The 18,058-nt window shown below is 44.5% G+C and overlaps 1 protein-coding gene across 2 annotated transcripts in view; it reads left to right on the top strand.

The window, feature by feature from the left end:
* Klhl2 (kelch like family member 2) overlaps positions 1-12,240 on the top strand; it is a 116,607-nt gene extending 104,367 nt beyond the window's left edge. Inside the window, exons 10-15 of one of the 2 annotated variants that reach the window (XM_075986879.1) lie at positions 446-643; positions 1,367-1,468; positions 3,474-3,602; positions 4,176-4,316; positions 9,115-9,258; positions 11,123-12,240. In XM_075986879.1, the coding sequence (XP_075842994.1) occupies positions 446-643; positions 1,367-1,468; positions 3,474-3,602; positions 4,176-4,316; positions 9,115-9,258; positions 11,123-11,151 (743 nt within the window). In that variant the 3' untranslated portion in view covers positions 11,152-12,240. The remainder of the gene's footprint in view (positions 1-445; positions 644-1,366; positions 1,469-3,473; positions 3,603-4,175; positions 4,317-9,114; positions 9,259-11,122) is intronic. The other variant, XM_075986880.1, reaches the window with a different exon arrangement.
* The last annotated feature ends 5,818 nt before the right edge of the window (positions 12,241-18,058 follow it).

The following is an 18,058-nucleotide window of genomic DNA, read 5'->3' as shown; positions in this document are numbered from 1 at the left end:
GTGTGTCTCTGTGTCTCTCTGTCTCTGTCTCTCTCCCTTCCTCCCTCCTTCTCTCTCTCCCTCTCTCTCTCTCTCTTTTCTCCTCCAACCCCCTCTGTCTTTGTCTCTGTCTATCTCTCTCTCTCTCTCTCTGTTTCTCTGTGCCTTGGCTGCTCTTTAGTTTTATTTGTTTACTGGGTGCAAGGCCAGGCAAGCACTTTACCGCCGAGCCAGATTCGCCCACTAGTTTTCACCTGGACACTGACACTTCTCGTCTTATCTTACAGCAGGCAGCGGCAATGGGCATCTAGTGCTACCTCATGCTGCACTTTGATTTTATGTTTCTTACAAATGTCAAAGGATTTGTGTGCTGACAGACACTGTAGACTTTGTTGATCACAGCCTGCTTTCAGGCGGGTGACTGTTGGATAGCATGGTCACCCTGGATTGATGTCTTCCTTTGCAGGGATGGTCTACATGGCCGGGCTTGTCTTCGCTGTCGGTGGTTTCAATGGTTCGCTCAGAGTTCGCACAGTCGATTCCTATGACCCCGTGAAAGACCAGTGGACCAGCGTTGCCAACATGAGAGACCGGAGAAGCACGCTGGGAGCAGCTGTGCTCAATGGGTTGTTGTATGCAGTGGGGGGCTTTGACGGTAGCACAGGTAATTCCTCCTCCCCTACAGTGCTGTTAGAATTAGATAACCACACTTACGGAACAGATGATGGTAAAATTGGCATGTAACTGAGTGTTTGTAGCAGGAATTTTGTTTACAGATATTTTATGGCTACATCAAGAATTTTTTTTAAAGACCGGTATGGTGAAATTTGGGGGCAAGGATTGTAAGTTTGAGAGTAGCCTTGGTTACAGGGTGAGAACTTGTCTCAAAACCTTACATTAAAATTTTTCTTTAAAAGATGTGAGTGAAGGTTGGAGAGATGGCTATGTGGGTCAGAATGCTTGCTGCTCTCTTACAGGACCAAAGTTCTGGTCACAGCACTCAGGGGGAGCAACTCACAACCCACTCAAATTCCAGCTCTAGGACACCCAGCGCCCTCTTCTGGCCTGAATGGGAACTGCAGCCATGCACACAAATCCATGCATAAATAATTGTTTTTATATAGTGCAGATTATATAAATTTTGTTTCTTATGCATTAATGTCCATCACTGTTCCATGTTTTAAAAGCTTATAAGCAGCAACACGTTGAGTAGAAGCTTCTGTAAGGAAGCCACTCCTATCATGTAATTAGCATGTTCTCCCATTTTCTTCTTTTAATTTTGGCTCAATATAAAATATCTGACGTTATTTCCCCAAGTGATATTTATACAAAAGAGCAACCATGTCTTTTTGGAAGAGGAAATGAAGGGTATTATGCTTTATCACAGGTTTATCGTCTGTAGAAGCGTACAACATAAAGTCTAATGAGTGGTTCCATGTGGCTCCCATGAACACGAGGAGGAGCAGTGTGGGCGTGGGCGTTGTTGGAGGTAAGTCTGGCGGTTCCCCCAGGTGAGCGTTTCCAGGTGCTCTGGGCTGCCGGGGTCCAGAGAGCACTTCATCTGGAGATCTGAGCACGGACGGAGGGACAGCCTTGGTTATATATTTTAGTTTTAAAACTAGCCCAGTTATATAAACTAAACTATTAAGCAAGCCCCTTCTGCCTGCTGCCCCTCCCTCCCTCCCTCCGTGGTACTTATATATTATATCAACAACTTTTTTACCTTACTGGAACTTGAACCCAGACACCAGACAAGTAATGGGGAATATTATTTTAGGTGTGTGACTTTTGTTTATGCTGCATTTGTTTAACTCTGTGAAGCTGTGATTCTTTGCCTGCCTAAAACACCTGATGGCCCTAATAAAGTGCTGAATGGCCAGTAGCAGGTGGGAGAGAGGGTAGGCAGACAGTATAAATAGGGAGAGAAAGGGAGGAGCAAGAGAAAGAGGAGGATATCGGGCCAGCCGCCCAGCTGCATAGCAGGCCACGGAGAAAGAAGTAAAGTAAGGTATACAGAAATAGAGAAAGATAAAAGCTCAGGGGCAAAAAGTAGATGGGATAAATTTAAGATAAGACAACCTGGCCAGTAACAAGCAAGCTAAAGCCGGGTATTCATAACTAAGATAAGCCTCCTTGTGTAGTTTATTTGGGAGCTGGGGTGTGGGCCCCCAAAGAGCCCAAAGAGTAAAACATTACACAACATTTTGGTGCCCAAAAGTTTACAGAGACTTGCAATAATTTTTTGTTTTTAAGACAGGGTCTCGAGACTATTTTTTTTTTTTAAGACAGGGTCTCACTCTGTAGCTCTGGCTGCCCTAGAACTCACTATGTAGACCAGGCTGGACTCAAACTCATAGAACAACCTACCTCTGCCTCTAGACTGCTAGGATTATTAAAGGTGTGCACCGCCAGTTCCAGCTTTTAAAACTAGTTTTCAGGGGGCTGGAGAGATAGATGTCTTAGCTGTTAAGACCATCTTCTCTTCCATAGGCCATGAGTTAGGTTCCTAGCACCTACATTAGGCAACTCCCAATGGCCTGTAACTCCAGCTTTAGGGACATCCAGTGCCTCTGACCTCTGTGGGTATCGGTATTCACATGCAAGAGTGTGGTGTGTGTGTGTGTGTGTGTGTTCATAATTACTCATGATAAAATCAAATCTTTTTTAAAAGGTGACTTTCTTAAAATGTAATTGAAATGTCATAAGAATTTCCCATTTGACTCATATGTATCTATCATCACAATTAATTTAAGAATAGTTTTAAAAGCCTACTTCCCTTAGCTGTCCCTGCCTCCTGCCACTATGTACATTTCTCTCTTCTAGACGGTTTATATAAATGAAATCATATAGCATATTTATGGCTGGCTTTACTCACTTAGCATGGTGTATATTGATACTTCATCCATAATGTAGTGTTATGACTTCATAGCTTTTTCTCGCCAGATATTTTATTGCATTCTGCATTGCATTGGGTAGTTTTTTGTTTTTTAATGTATATGGGTCTTTTGCCCACATGTGTACCATGTCCATGCAGTATCCATGGAGACCAGAAGAGGGTGCCAGATTCCCTGGAACTGAAGTTGGAGATGGGTATGAGCTGCCCTGTGGGTGCTAGGACTCGAACATGAATCTTCTAGAAGAGCAGCCAGTGCTCTCAACGGTTGAGCCATCTGTCAGCCCCTCTGCTGCTCCCTCTTGATTTAACTCCCTGCCCACACTTACTAAGATAACTGTTGTTCGTGAGTCATCTATCTAACCTCATGAGTGGACTTCTTGACGCTGTCAGTCAGATCAAAGTGCACCCTCCATCCCATATACTCTTGGTAATATGATTTGATCATTCCACCTGGTACTCTTTGGCAAGACTATTTATAGTATATTATACAATTAGGATTACTTTAAGGGGAAGCCCTGTTATCAAAGAACAAGTTATAATATCTTATGATGAGGAAACTAGGCCATTGATTTGGGTTTCTCTGTGGTTCCGTGTCTAGGTTTGCTCTATGCTGTGGGGGGTTACGATGGAGCGTCACGCCAGTGTCTTAGCACGGTAGAATGCTACAACGCTACGGCAAACGAGTGGACCTACATAGCAGAAATGAGCACCAGACGGAGCGGAGCAGGCAAGTAGCGGCTGGTCAGCAGCTGAGGGGAAATGACTGGGGCATCTGTGGGGTTTGAAAACGTCTGCTGCTTTTACTGGCTCTCCTAAGTGCTTTTAAGAGGCAGAGCTAAGCAGCACGCCTGTGCGCTTCTGCAGGGTGGAAGCTTCCAAGTGCTGAAAGGCCCCTCTGTGCTAGTTACATAATGCCCTTCTGTCGTGCCTTGTAGGTTCTTGGTTTTGGTGTTTATTTGGGAAGTTGTTCAGTAAGCAGGTCTTTTCATGGCCATCTCTTTCAGATCGTATGCTTTTAGAGACTACTGACTGCTTCAGAGGGAGCTGTTTGTGAGAGGGTTTTATTAAAGGGCTTTGTGCTGTCTTTGACTTCCTTCTCTCAGTAGAATCGCGGTTCTTACCAAGGTCGTTCCCAGTCCATTCGCTTCCCGCTCTGCAGGGACAAGCTTTCCCATCAGCGCCCTTCCAATGAGTTATGACGACAGAGGTTCATCCCACGTCATCGTGCCAGCTGCCCTGTACTGCTGCAAGTTTCTTGGCTCTGTTGCTCTACTGTCACCTGCTTGGTTGTGTTTCACAGGTGTTGGCGTCCTAAACAACTTATTATATGCTGTAGGAGGTCACGATGGTCCTTTAGTGCGAAAGAGCGTTGAAGTATATGACCCCACCACCAACGCCTGGAGACAGGTTGCAGATATGAACATGTGCAGAAGAAATGCAGGTAACTGGCAAACCCAAAATCACGCCATCCATACTGCATTTTTAGGGATGTTTTCCTGGTTTCCCCTGTGTGTTTTCCATTGTTCTTTGGCTGATCTCGTTCCCTGGTAGACTTAGAGGGTTTCCAGTGCAGAAGCTTATTTAAGAAGCCCTTAAATGTGAATGTCTAGGGCTGGAGCCCAGCTCAGTGGAAGTGAGTGCCTAGGGTTGGAGCCCAGCTCAGTGAAAGTGAGTGCCTAGGGCTGGAGCCCAGCTCCGTGGATGTGAATGCCTAGGGCTGGAGCCCAGCTCTGTGGATGTGAATGCCTAGGGCTGGAGCCCAGCTCTGTGGATGTGAATGCCTAGGGCTGGAGCCCAGCTCTGTGGATGTGAATGTCTAGGGCTGGTGACCAGCTCAGTGGATATGAATTTCTAGGGCTGGAGCCCAGCTCCATGACAGTGTACAGCACTCACCTCACATGGATAAGACCCAGCGTTTGGTCCCTAGCACCACCAAAGTATTTTTTTTAACAATTAAAAAAAAACAGATTTGGTGGCTCCTGTTTGTAATCTTAGCATTTGAGGTGCTGAAGCAAAAGGATATATAGAGGGTTCTGGGACAGCTTGGACCACTGCAGAATAGGACCTTGTCTCAAAACAGGGAAACATATTTAAGGCCTATTTAGTAGAGTGCTTTTTTCTTTTGTGAGGCCCAAGGTTCAATCACTAGGACCACATCAATCAGGGTAGTGGGAAATGATATAATCCAAGCATTCCATTGATGGGAGTGGAAGCAGGAGGCTCAGATGGTCAGCATCATCGTGTTTGTGTGTGTGTGTGTGTGTGTGTGTGTGTGTGTGTGTGTGTGTGTGGTGATGCCTTGCATAGTATCTAGACTATAGCATGTTGTCTTGATACTTTAGAGACCTTATATACTAGCCCGGCTTTGGTGATGTTTGTAGACTGATTAGATTGCTGGCAGACCCTCTTTATTTGACACTTGCATTCATTCATTTCTAATGTACACCTGTTGAGTGCCTACCACACATCACATATTAGTGAGTTCAGTTCCGAGTGAACTTGCCCAGTTGGGTAACTAGCAACAGCAGGTACGCTACTTGAGCCAGGCGCAATGGTGCATACCTGTAACACCAGCCCTGGGAGCCAGAGGCAAGAGGATCCTGGGTCCCAGCCAGTCTGGACTATGTAACAAGACTTTATAAACAAAGCAAACATTATCTATCTGGAGGAAAAGTCTTTTAAAGAGCTTGCCTTGATTTAACATAGTTCAGGATTCATGAAGAAACTCAAAGCCGCAACAACAAATAGCTTTAAGAATACAGAGGTCTTTGAGGTCAGAGTCCTGCAGCCACGAGCTTCCCATGGACATTTTGAGGAAAGGGTTTAGCTGCAAGTGTGTTTAACATTGTGTGGACACCACGCTTACATAAGCCAAGCAGTCATAGGCCATTGCCCCATGTGGCCTTCTGATGCAATAAAAAAAAAAATAACCACAGTAGACGTAATCTGTAGGGAACTGCTGCCTCCGCCACAGTACACTGATTTACAGTACAGGTGTCTTTGATAAGTAGAAGGATATTCTTCCTGGAAAAAAAAAGCTACAAAATCCATGAAACACTAGCATGGTTATTTTCCGTGAAGTAGCGTGTGCTGGTAACCATGCATGCAGTGTTTTTACAGAAGGAAGTGCTGTGGTGTGTACACCAGCATTACCAGAAACACATGCGACACTGCCAGGCTAGCTGCCCCAGACTGCAGCATCTCTAGACGATAGGAATTCCCAGCTCTGTTATCCTCTCTTGGGATCAGCACTTTCTGTCCAGCCGTGGCTGCCCATGACTGTGTTAAAGGATTCCTGGGAGGGAAATGCCAGTCTTCTCCTGCCCTCCCCACAGTCTGAATTCCTGGTGCTTCTCGAGGTTACCGTGCACCGTTGAATTCGGTGGCTAGATGTATTCCCTGAAAATGCTTTTTTTGGTTTTCTTTGTGGCCCGAGGAGAACACAAAGTTCAGGACAGTAAGGACTGTCAATAGCAGGGCAGAATTTATAATTAACTATTCAGCCGTACACTTTACCCAGTCAGTTGCGTTTGGTAAGATATTAAAAATCTTTGATCGAGAGATACCCTAGAAGCCTTGCGGCACCCACAAGTCTGGGCCTTTGGTAGAGAAAGAGCTTGATTCAGGGCGTAAGGATTCGGCATTAGAAACAGTAGGTAACCTTCATTCTGTGTTTCTGATCATCTGAAGCAAATGTGTAATTAACTCTGTCCAGATTGTCTATACTTAATCTAGGATGAAGGCCTTATTCCTGCACCTCCTTGGGGAAGAAAGGGCTCGCCTGGCAAGGAGGGGGCAGGGCATGTGCTAATTACTAATGGGGAAAGGTGAGGGCATCACAGAAGTTTGAGTTAGCAAAACTAGTTTACAAGTCATATTTCAAAGTTTTCATAATCTTAGTAAACTATATCAAACCTGAACAAAAAAAAAATCCAGGCATGGTAGCACCTACCTGTAAACCCAGCCCTGGGGAGACAAAAGCAGAAAAGTCTTGTGTTCCAGGCTGCACTGCGTGGCATAACAACTCCCAGGCTAGCCTGGGCTACCCAGGGAGATACTGTCTGAACACCACCAGCAACAAAGACGTGGAGAAAGGGAAATTAAGTCATGGAGAGTGGAGGGACGAGCTGACTGCGGTTACCAGCAGCCTCATAGTGCTTAGAAGACATCTGCAATCGGTTCTTGGTACATGGTTGGCTGAGATAAAGAAAACCAAACAGAACCAAGCTGTCAAGTCCTTTTGGCAAAGTAGTTTGGTTTCCATCTGCCTAAAGGACTGGAGTGACTCAGTAAACTTACTATTGGACGAGCAAGCCGTGTCGCTGGCAGGGGGTGCGGAAACTGACCTCCACAGTGGGAGCCCCTCGGAATCAGTGAAGGACCTGAACTCTCTGGACCGTCCGAGCCTGCTGGGTTTCCTCACCTTTTGTTGTCTGCCTCAGTTCGCGTGGATTTGTGTACATGCGTGGATCTCCAGGAGCTTGTCTGCGGCGTCTGCTTTTGAGTGTTTTGAATTGTTTGAAACAGTGTGAGTCTGATTCTTGTGAAAAGACTAGAATAGTAAAACAGTTGAGTCTGAGCAAAAGAGAGAAAGAAGGTTCACTCTGTTTTAGTATAGTTTTGAATATGCATGTTTGAGTAATTATTTTGGAAATCTCAAACATTTGTGTGTTTGAGGCTAGGTCTCACTATGGACCAGATTAGCCCCAGACTTGATATTCTCTGTCACCCAAGTCCTGGGAGCTCAGGTATGTGTATTCCACCATGCCCAGCTCTTTACTTAAAAATAATTCCATTGACTTAGCAAAAAGTTTATCTTATGTGTGTGGGTGTTTCACCTGCATGTACATCACTTGTATGTCTGGTACCTGTGAAGGCCGGAAGAGGGAGTAGGATCCCCTGGAACTGAAGCCACAGACAGTTGTTGTCACAGCTGCCATGCAGGTGCTGGGAACTGAACCAGGTCCTCTGGAAGAGCAGCCAATGCTCTCAACTGCTGAGCCATCCCTTCAGCCCTAAACGAAATTTAGTTGAAATATAGTGTTTACTTCTGAAGTTTTCTTTAAAAAAAGAAAAACTATAGTAAATTATTTTATGAATATTTAAGCACATAGGTGCTTTTTGTTCCTCGTTTTAAATAACCACCAGTAAGGAAGGATTAGATAAGCATGGTTTTACACATGTGGAAATGTATGCAGCCACTAGATTATGTAGATTAAATTATTTGGGGGCAGTGTTTGAGGTGTGGTGTTCGTCAGACTAAGTAGGTTATGTAAGCTCGGCAACATGGGCTACACGGCAGCCCCAGCACTCAGGAGGGGGTTACTGTGGCTGAGTCCAGCCTGAGCTACAGAGTGAGACCTTCTCTCAAAAAGAAAAGAAGAAGTTTGGGTCTGACGGCACAGGCCTACGAGACGGAGACAGAATCAGGGATTAAAATCACATGGCTCCATGATGAGTTCAAGGCACAGGGAAACCCTATCGCCTCCGGAAGGACCTGTGTGGGGCTAAGAAAAGTGCGTGTGCTGTACATCTATAGTAGAGATCAGTGTTTTAAAAGTTGTCCTGGAAGCTTTTGTGCTTCACCAGGCCTGACAAAAGTTATTCTGGTAATCAAATACATAATACCATGATCCCCTCCTCCTCTTTTTAAAGCCAAGGTTTCAGTATGTTGCCCAGGTTGCCCGAGCCTCCAGAGTGCTAGGATTACAGCATAAGGCACCATTGTCTTTTGGCAGTGCCGGAGACTAAACCCAGCACCTCTTGTTCAGAAAGTGCGCTGCCACTGAACTACAACCCAGCTCCCTTTAAAGAAAACAAAATGGCGACCTTCTGGGCAGCCGCTCCCCGACTGAGCTGTACAGCCCCACTCATGTCTGCCTTCTGGGCATAGATACTGTCTTAGAATTCCCTGCAAAGCTGACATTGAGAACCTTTTTACTTTGCTCGCTTGCTCTCTGTCTCTCGTCTCTGTCTCTCTCTCTCAACAAGGACTGAAATACCTTCTAACCTCCAGGTACAGCTGTTGTGATGACTGAGTGAACTGTCATAGCTAAAGCAGCCCCTGCAGTAATGGTGCACAGTAGGAGCTTTGATCGCATACAGAGTAGGTCTCACATGGTGTCACCCCCAACCTCCTTTTAGGGAGCATCGCTTATATCACCTGAGAGAACATGGGGGTTGTTTGTACTTGCCTGAAGGTTGAAAGTAATTGTTTTCTCTCTGTTAACGTTTTAAAGGTGTTTGCGCAGTTAATGGTCTGTTATATGTTGTCGGAGGAGATGACGGTTCCTGCAACTTGGCCTCCGTAGAGTATTATAATCCCACAACAGATAAATGGACAGTTGTGTCCTCTTGTATGAGCACGGGGAGAAGCTATGCAGGTATGGTTTCTTTTCTTCCTTCTCCTGGCGTGCAGGTGACATCCTAGTGATGGAACGCATCCTCCTGTAAGAGGAAAGTCTTCTGTATCATACACACTGCATGGACTGACAATGAAGCACACGCACTCTCTTAATGCAGTACTGAGGATACCTAACCCACAGCTCAAGAGTTAATACATTTTAATGACTTAAAACAGTATAAATGGTTGAGAACAGTTCACTCCGCAGCAAGGCTTTAATTCCTTAACCACGATGAGCGTCTAAGGGGCTAGCAAGAGCGAGCGTTGAGTGGGCAAAGGCTCTCGCCAGGCTTGGTAACCTGAGGGGTCCCTGGGACCTACATGATGGAAGGAACAAAATGACTCCAAGTTGTCTTCCTACCCCTTTACCTGTGCTGTGACCCATACGCCCTCTTTGCCCCTAAAAAATAAAATAATTAATTAAAAACAAGTATGCCCATCTGAGTGCACTGCCCAGGAGGCTAGTACAGTGCCTTTCTTTATAAACCACTGGTTGAATTATGTCATTTTTGGCCCATTATCTCAATAAGAGAAATTATAATTATCTCTAATATAATGGTGTCTTTACAACTACATATTCTACATTTACTAATTCTGATGATGTTTTAAATGTCAGAATGTAACACAATTACTATAATACTGGGGGTAAAATTAATTCTTACTCATTAATCATCACTGCTGTTTATCCATCCTCCAAAATGACACCTCACAGGAAACTATATAGCAGGATCCCAGAGTAAAGTGATGCAGTATAGGTGAAAAATTTCCAACAACTTCATTGAGTCCTAACTGACATAGACACCCACAGGACCACCACCACGATCAAGCGGATGGACACACACACCCTTCAGCATGTTTTCTGACCCTTCAAGTATTAGGTACAATTTGTTAATTTCTGACTAAAGCAAATTCTCCCCAATAATAACTTCAAAGGAAAAAAAAGTTCAGGGCAACAAGTCTAATGTGGAACTTATTCCGACCTCAGCAGAGCTCTCCCAGCCATATGGGTTAAATTGGTAGTGCAAGGGGCAGGAGAGATGACTTGGGGCTAAGAGTCCTTGCTGCTTTACAAGGTCCAAGACAGCCCATAGCGTCTCCTAGACTCTCTGGGCACCTGTGGTCACGGTGCACAGGCCGTACTCGCACGGGCATACACACAAACATAATCAGGTAGCGACAGTACAATTCTTTTTTTTTCTTTTTAAAGAAAAAGCTTTATTTAAAAGAAGAAGAAGAAGATGATGATGATGATGATGATGAAGTCTGGAGAGATGGTGCAGCTATTAAGAGCACATGTTGCTTTTGCCTGGGACCCGGGTTCAGTTCCATAGGGTTTCAATGCTCTGCTCACAGCCACCCCTAACCCAGTACCCAGATATCCGTGCCTTTTTGACTCCTGAGTTTACCAGGCAGGCATGTGGTACATGCAGGCAAAACACTCATGTACGTAAAATAAAGTAAATGTAATTTTTTAAAATTACTACTTTATTTTGTATGCGTGGGTGTTTTGCCTGCATGCGTGTCTGTGCACTGCATGTATGCCTGGTGTCCACCCAGGCCGAGAGAGGGCACCAGATCCCCTGGAACGCTAGTTACAGATTGCTTTCACCCACCATGTTGTTGCTGGGAATGGAACCCAGGCCCTATAGACGAGCAGTCAGTGCTCTTAACCACCGAGCCATCTCTCCAGCCTGAACAAACACGAGGTTTGAACGTGGTGCTTGTTGTCTGGGGAAAAGGCACTCACAAGGTGCCTTTGGCCGTAGCAGTACAGAACCCAGAATTCTCGCAAAGGCCGAGAACGTGTTCTATGACATGTTTCATTTCTGCATTCCCTCGTGCAGGGGTCACAGTTATTGATAAACCATTATGAGCCTGGAGGGTGTTTCTGCGTATCTATTCATGAGAACCTGCCACCGTTGACCAGGATTTCTGAAGTGACTGAGCGCCTGGCGCTTCTCCTCCTGTAGCTGCACTTTAAGTCTCAGCAGAAGACGAGACCATCTGCCTCTAGAGGCCTCGGATCCTGAAGATTATTTTTGGTAGAAGCACCGTGTAGGCTTTCTCTGCACCGAGCAGCAGCTGACTGACTTAACAAGAGACCTAGACTACAGTCGCCAAGCTGTGGTTTTCAGACTGCAGTTGCTTTCATAAAAACCGGTTCCTATCAGCCTCGAACGACTACGGATTATTTTGTGAAAGAGCATAAAGTTAACGTGTGTTCTTGCAAAATTAAGTTTTCTCTTTCTTCCTCCTGAACAATCTCTACTGGGAACAGAGAATCTCTGGACAGACTAAAATCTGTGTAAGTATGCAGCATAGTTGGGGGATGAAACTGTCTGCTTTTATAAATATCTTTGATTACATGAATATAATAAATTGTGTGCATATAAATGTGTGTCTATATGCTTTCCTTTAAATATGTTTGAAAAGATGTTTGAAACTTGATTATCTATTTATAATTGGCACAGTACTTTGAATTATGCCAGTACTACATTGTAAAACAGAGTTGTATTTTTTGATATTTAACAATGCTTAACACTTTAAAACGCCACTTCTGAGGAATGAACATGGTGTAACACACTTTAATATGTGTGATGCCAAACTTTTTTAAATAAAATATAAATTATGCTTATTTATTATTTTCTTTAGTTTAATCTTGGTCATGTTTTGGTGTGTGTTTTTCGTTTTTTTTTTTCTTCTTAAAGTAACACCTTTGGCATGAACATACCTGCAGGTTTTTGATGAATATAATGAATGTATGGAATTCAACTGAATTTGCATGGTCTTAAGAATTCTTTCTGTGTGTATAAATTTAGCTGCTATTAACGGAAGAGAAAGCTTTCTGTGAGTAACCATGTGTATTGAGCAGATAGTTTTTCTGAGATCTTCGATTAATCTCTTTAAAGATGACCAACATGTGTCTTTCTTGAATTATCTTTGAATAAAAGTTTGTATATTATTTGTTTCACAATGTCCTTGATTTTAAGCTGTGTGTCTCCTTTGCCTGTTCCTTTTGCAAAACTTGGGTCCTCCAACTTCTGAAATCTCTATAATTTTTTTCATGTTTTTAACGAAACTGTATCTTTAGTTTTTTTGTTTTGCTTTTGCTAAAGTAACTTGTACTCTAGAAATATTAAAGCAATAACTGCTGCCACTGGGAGCTGTTCTTGGAGAGAAACTGACCTCAGCCATCAGAGTAAATGATTGGTCAGATTTAAACTTTCTATATTTTCTTGCTTTTTATGGTCAATAGCACACAGATTTTTTAAAAAAAGGTAGCCTTGATGGAAGGGGGAACCCAGTTGAGAAGCAACTGGGACACAGCAGAAAGGGGGCATTGAAAGAAAGTAATAAGACACTGTGGCTACTGGTCAGGAGAGGAATCTAAAAAGTTAACACACTGTTGGCAAGTTACCATCATTAGGAGAGAAATGTGCGATAAAAATTTTTTGTCATTGATATAAATTGTTCCAATGTAAACAGAACCACATTTCACAGTTGAAGTCTCCATTATAAAGGAAGATAGAATTTACTCAGGGTTTGTGTTCACTTGATGAAACACGAGTTCCACATTAGTGTAGTTTCCTGGCAAAGCCATTGTCAGCAAACATGGGACCCAGCCATTTCTCACAGCAGCAACAAGAGCAGGATACAGACCTTCTCTTTCCCAGTCAGTTCCTATAGCAAGAAGGGAGAAATGGTCCTCTCTCCCCTCACAACACAGAATATTTCCCTGATTATATGCGTGCGGAGTGCCATCACACACCACTGGTTCTCCCAAGGCTATTTTCTGGGTAGCCAGGAGTTCAGTTCTACCGTCAGGAGACAGTGTCAGATCCCGCAACGTCCAGGGCTCGGCTCCACCAGCCTCTCCACTCTGCTCCAGATGCCATCACTGGCACTGTAGGAACCTGCTCCTACAAAGTCAGCCAGAGTTCCTGGATTGGGGTCATCAAGACGGAGGAAATGTCAGATGAAAGGAACTAAGACAGAAAATACAGGATAGAATTGGGAGGTCTGTTTGGTCACGCCGAAACAGCCAAACAGCCCAGAGTTTATTTCAGAACATTACACACACACACACACACACACACACACACACACGTTTGTTTGTATATTTTCAAAAGGAGAACATAGCTCAGCACAGATGGTCAGTTTATCTGACAAGGCCATTCCTGTCCTTGAGTGAGCAGCCTCCTCTCCAACAGGTGCTTGCTGCTCGGAAGCAGCCTTGTTTTCTCTCTTGATGTCCTGAGGTTTGTTACCAACAGTATACTGTCTACTAGATAGAGTGTTCTTCTCTCACGGGCAAAATCAGAAGTCTCTCATATCCCTCGAGGTTATTGGAAAAAACAGAGCAGGCAAGCTTGGACTCTAATGACTTATAAATCAGAATGGACTTTGGGTGGAAACTGAGTCACACAATGGGCTCCCACATGCTACTTCTTCCCAACCGACTAAAAGCAGACAGCAGTGACACTCCCTTGTGTGACATGCCTTTGCTAGGCTAGCTCACAACTTGGGAAGACGTGTTCTAGTTTGCATGACTTTATTTATTATTTTTAAGACTGGGTCTCAAATGTAGTCCTGGCTGTCCTGGAACTTGCTATGTAGACTAAGATAGCTTTAAGCTCCACCTGCCTTTACCTCCCGAGTGCTGGGATTAAAGACGTGCACTACCACACAAGGCTTGTATTCTGGCTTGGTTTTAGAGATACTGTGAAGTGTGCAGCATAAGAGGCCTGCTGAGGTGAGGGGTGGGGCTCTCTCCTCCTCAGAGCTACCACTCAGCACCGCCTCAACCACTCTAACAGGGCTTGCTTAACAGCTTCCTTCCGTCTCTGGGTGGGACTGGAAAATCCTCCAGTCATTTAGTCACAGGTGACTGGTGCCTTCCTTAGGGATCCCGGGGGCCCCGCCCTAAATCATCTCATTAGCATTGATGGAGGGGAGAGCAAACTGCTCATTGGGTGATCGATCAGAGGGAACACAGGACCTAGTTACAGGCACGGGACCAGTACCAAGTACATTTTGCGTTATGCTTCTAAATTCCCAGTCAACCAAAGTTTTACCTACAGTTTTTAAAGTATTTCTTAAAATGTAATGTCAGTCTGTTCGGATAGCAGAGATTAACTCCTTGGCTTGTCAACCAGCTCTTTGTCTTGGCTTTCTAGTTCTTTCTTGCTTGCCAAAGTTTGTTGCTGGATTCCTAACTGGTGGTAGAAGACTTGGGACGTGCCTCCCTTTCTCATTCCAACCTTCATCTTCCCAGTTTGAAATATCTTATAGTTAGTTTTTTGCCTTTCCTGTGACGTGCAGAAGAATTCCCAGCATGTCTCTTACTGTATAAGAAAGAGCTCAGAGTTGAGACTGAGAAGATCATAGAGGTTTTTCTAAGAAAGCAGCACACTCTTCCAAGTTAGGTGTGGTTCTCACCCCTTGGCAAAGAAACTTCTCTTTCCAGCTGACAGAGAGCCTTACAGAAAACCACAACTGATCAGAATGTAGAAAATGAGTTCGTGTGGTTCTCAATCCCACAGTCCCAACGGTTTCAACACCTCCAGCAGCTGAAGGTCAGGGATCATTGTAGAAGCTGGTGGGAAGACTAAGCACCTGAAGAATAGGATGTTTGCTGTAAGATTATGTCTTTTAAAGTGTCAGAGACACTATACCCACGAAGTCTCAGCATGGTTGCCTACACAAGACCTGAACAATGAAGATGGCAACAGGCATGCTAACGTGAGACGGGAAGCTCAGGATGCCTCATCTTTAGACAAAGAACTATAGGCATCGAAAGACTGTAGAGATCAAGAGAAATAGTCTTCCTTAAAGAGGACCACATCCCCAACTGGTGTGTTATCCAATACCAAGAGTTCACTCCTGAAAACATATCCAAGTAACATTATACAGACTGGTTGTATTTTTATATGTAGGAATATATAGCACCATTAAAGAAAAAGCCAGGAACTTGAGAGAGAACGGGGGGGCGGGGGAACATGGGAAGGGTTGGAAGGAGGAAAGAGAAGGGGAAGATAATTTGATTATAATTTTAAAAAAGAAAGCAGTCCCAGGCTTGAGTAAAGTTCAAGGCCAGATCAGGGTCCTTGTTTCTCAAGGGAGCTGTGCCGCCTGCTACCCTTGAGTCTGCTTGTTGCCCGAAATTGGAGGTCTCCTGTGTGGACAGTGGCGTGCGTGCTGCCAGCCAGCTTGGTTCTTCACCATTCCTTCAGGCTCTGGCCCAGCCTCTGCTGTGTATCCACAACACGGCACTACCCAATCACCTGCTAAGAATGCCTTATTTCAGTTTGCTCTTAAGCAAATGGCCGTCCACAGACTTCTGTGGGCGCTGGGGCCTCGCTTTGGAGCAAAGAATATGCATGAACAGAACCATACTTTAGAGTTGGGTTTCTCGAATTCTAAGCCTAGGCTGCTGCATGTTTTAAAGGGAATTCTCCGTGTGGTAAACCCTCAGACACAGAAACGGGTTTGGGACCTTGTACTGTGTGTGCCAGGTATGAGTTTTAAGGCATTTCTTAGGCTTTGGCTCTCATTATTGCAAAAACTAAGAAAATGAGAAGTGTTCTGTCTCAGAGTTTCACAGGATTTGAAAAAAAAGGTGCAGGCAGGCGGATCTCTGTGAGTTCGAGACCAGCCTGGTCTACAGAGCTAGTTCCAGGACAGGCTCCAAAACCACAGAGAAACCCTGTCTCGAAAAACAAAAACAAAAAAAAAAAAAAGAAGGTGCTTATTTCGTACCTGACTCCCTCGATAAGTTGCATTTCACTGTGCCTAGCCTTTGCTGCAGGGGAATAGCCAACTGGGTTGCCATAGCTCCACATCTGTCCAGCTGTAAATCTTCAAGGTTTAAGATAATAGTTGGACTAGTTTATAGGGATGCATGTGGTTCAATTAACAATGTATCTCCTGGGGTATAACCCTAAATCTGAATCCACAACCAATGTTTCCTGACTATTTTTTGACTCGTGGCTTGATTCTCAGCACTCTATGCCATGCAGGGGCTCTAACTCCTAGCCTACTGAATTTGATAACTGAACACACGTGCCTAGCTGTCTACTACAAGCCTGCTCAATCTGAGCCCACAGTTCTGGTCTTTACCATACTTCAGACACTGCAGGCTTGGGCGGAGGAAAGAGTTGGCCTGCAATCCAGTGATGGTCACGGCTTCAGACAACAGGAGGCAGGAGATCTGGAGCCGGGATAGGTAAACAAAGTGGCTAAACTGAGGTGAGGAGCTTCAGTCTTATACCTCAGACCACTAGAGACTCTGACTGCCCGGTGGCTTGGGAGAAGCAGCTCTGGTTACACTTAGTAGCAGAAGGAAGCATTGCTTATGGAACACCTCAACCTTTTCTATGGAACATACCTCACCTGACTCAGGCATCCTAACAGAGCTTGACTTCACAAGGGAGAGGTTCTATTTCTTTTCTTTTGAGGTGACCTCCTTGCTACCCTTCTTTACAAAGAATAAGTGTGTTAAAGGTACGGAATACTTAGCCATGAGTACAGGGTACCATTGGACCCATCAGAAACACCCGTCAATGGAACTTGATTGGAAGATGATATCAGGGTAGATAGGAAGGGGAGGGAGGACTGACAGGTCCAGGCAGGAACGGGGGGACAGTGGCATCCTTCCTTCAGAAACTCTGAGGACAGCTTTCCCACGGTCTGCACCTATATGAACACATTCGCACAGAGGACACATTTGGATGGCAATTGTACTCAAGTAGATAAAACAGGGCCAGTCCAAATGATGCCCTTGTACAAGTTTTTATTAGATATTTGCGGCCGTGTATGCCTTTAATACAGCGCTCAGGTGGCAGAGGCCCAGGTGATGGATTTCCTCTGCTCAAGGCTGGCCAGAGCTCCAGAATGAGACCCAGCCTTGGAAAGGGGAAAAAAAGAAAGAAAAGGAAAGAAAAAGAAAAAAGTTGATTTTAAGATAAAACCATGTAATGTAGCACAGTACAATTCTCCTGCTTCAACACCCCACACACTGAAATTACAGGAATGTGCCACCATGTCTATATTTTATTTAGTTAGTTTTGCTTGGGGGTTTGTTATTATTGTGACATAAGGCCTTAGACAGGCTGGCCTTAGTGTGGTATGTAGACGAGGCTGATCTTAAATATCTGACCCTTCTGTTTCCACTTGCCAAGTGTTAGGGTTACAGGATTGCACCACTGTGGTGAAACATTATTTTAACTAGGTAAAGGTGTGTTACATTTGTTTATGATGCATTTGTTTAATTAGGTAAAGATTGTGCTGTTTCACCTTGCCTGCCTAAGGTACTGGTTTGATCTAATAAAAAGCTGAATGGCCAACCGCTAGGCAGTAGAGGATAAAGGCAGTAAAGTAAGAATAAGTAGGAGAATAAGCAGAGAGAATAAGTAGGAGGAATCTAGGCTCATGAGAAGAGAGAACAAGAAGGAAAAAGAGATAGATGTTTGGAGCCAGGCAGGCAGGCAGCTGCCCACCAGACAGACAGAATGGGGCATACAGAGTGAAAAAGAGCCCCCAGGCAAAACGCAGATGAAGAGAAACGGGTCAAATTAAGTTATAAGAGTAAAACAAGCAGAAGTCCAAGCATTTCATGACTAATAAGTCTCTGTGGCATGATTTGGGAGCTGGTTGGTGACCCCAAAGAAAGCCTGCTACATACCACCACAAAGGACATGACTTCCTTAAGCAAAAGGTTAGCATCCCGATAACACATCATCTCTACACAACTGTACACAGGCGACGCCATGATGTAAAAT

The sequence above is a fragment of the Microtus pennsylvanicus genome, chromosome 9 (genome assembly GCF_037038515.1).
Source record: "Microtus pennsylvanicus isolate mMicPen1 chromosome 9, mMicPen1.hap1, whole genome shotgun sequence".
NCBI lineage: Eukaryota > Metazoa > Chordata > Mammalia > Rodentia > Cricetidae > Microtus > Microtus pennsylvanicus.
This window is presented reverse-complemented; position numbering and strand designations above follow the sequence as displayed.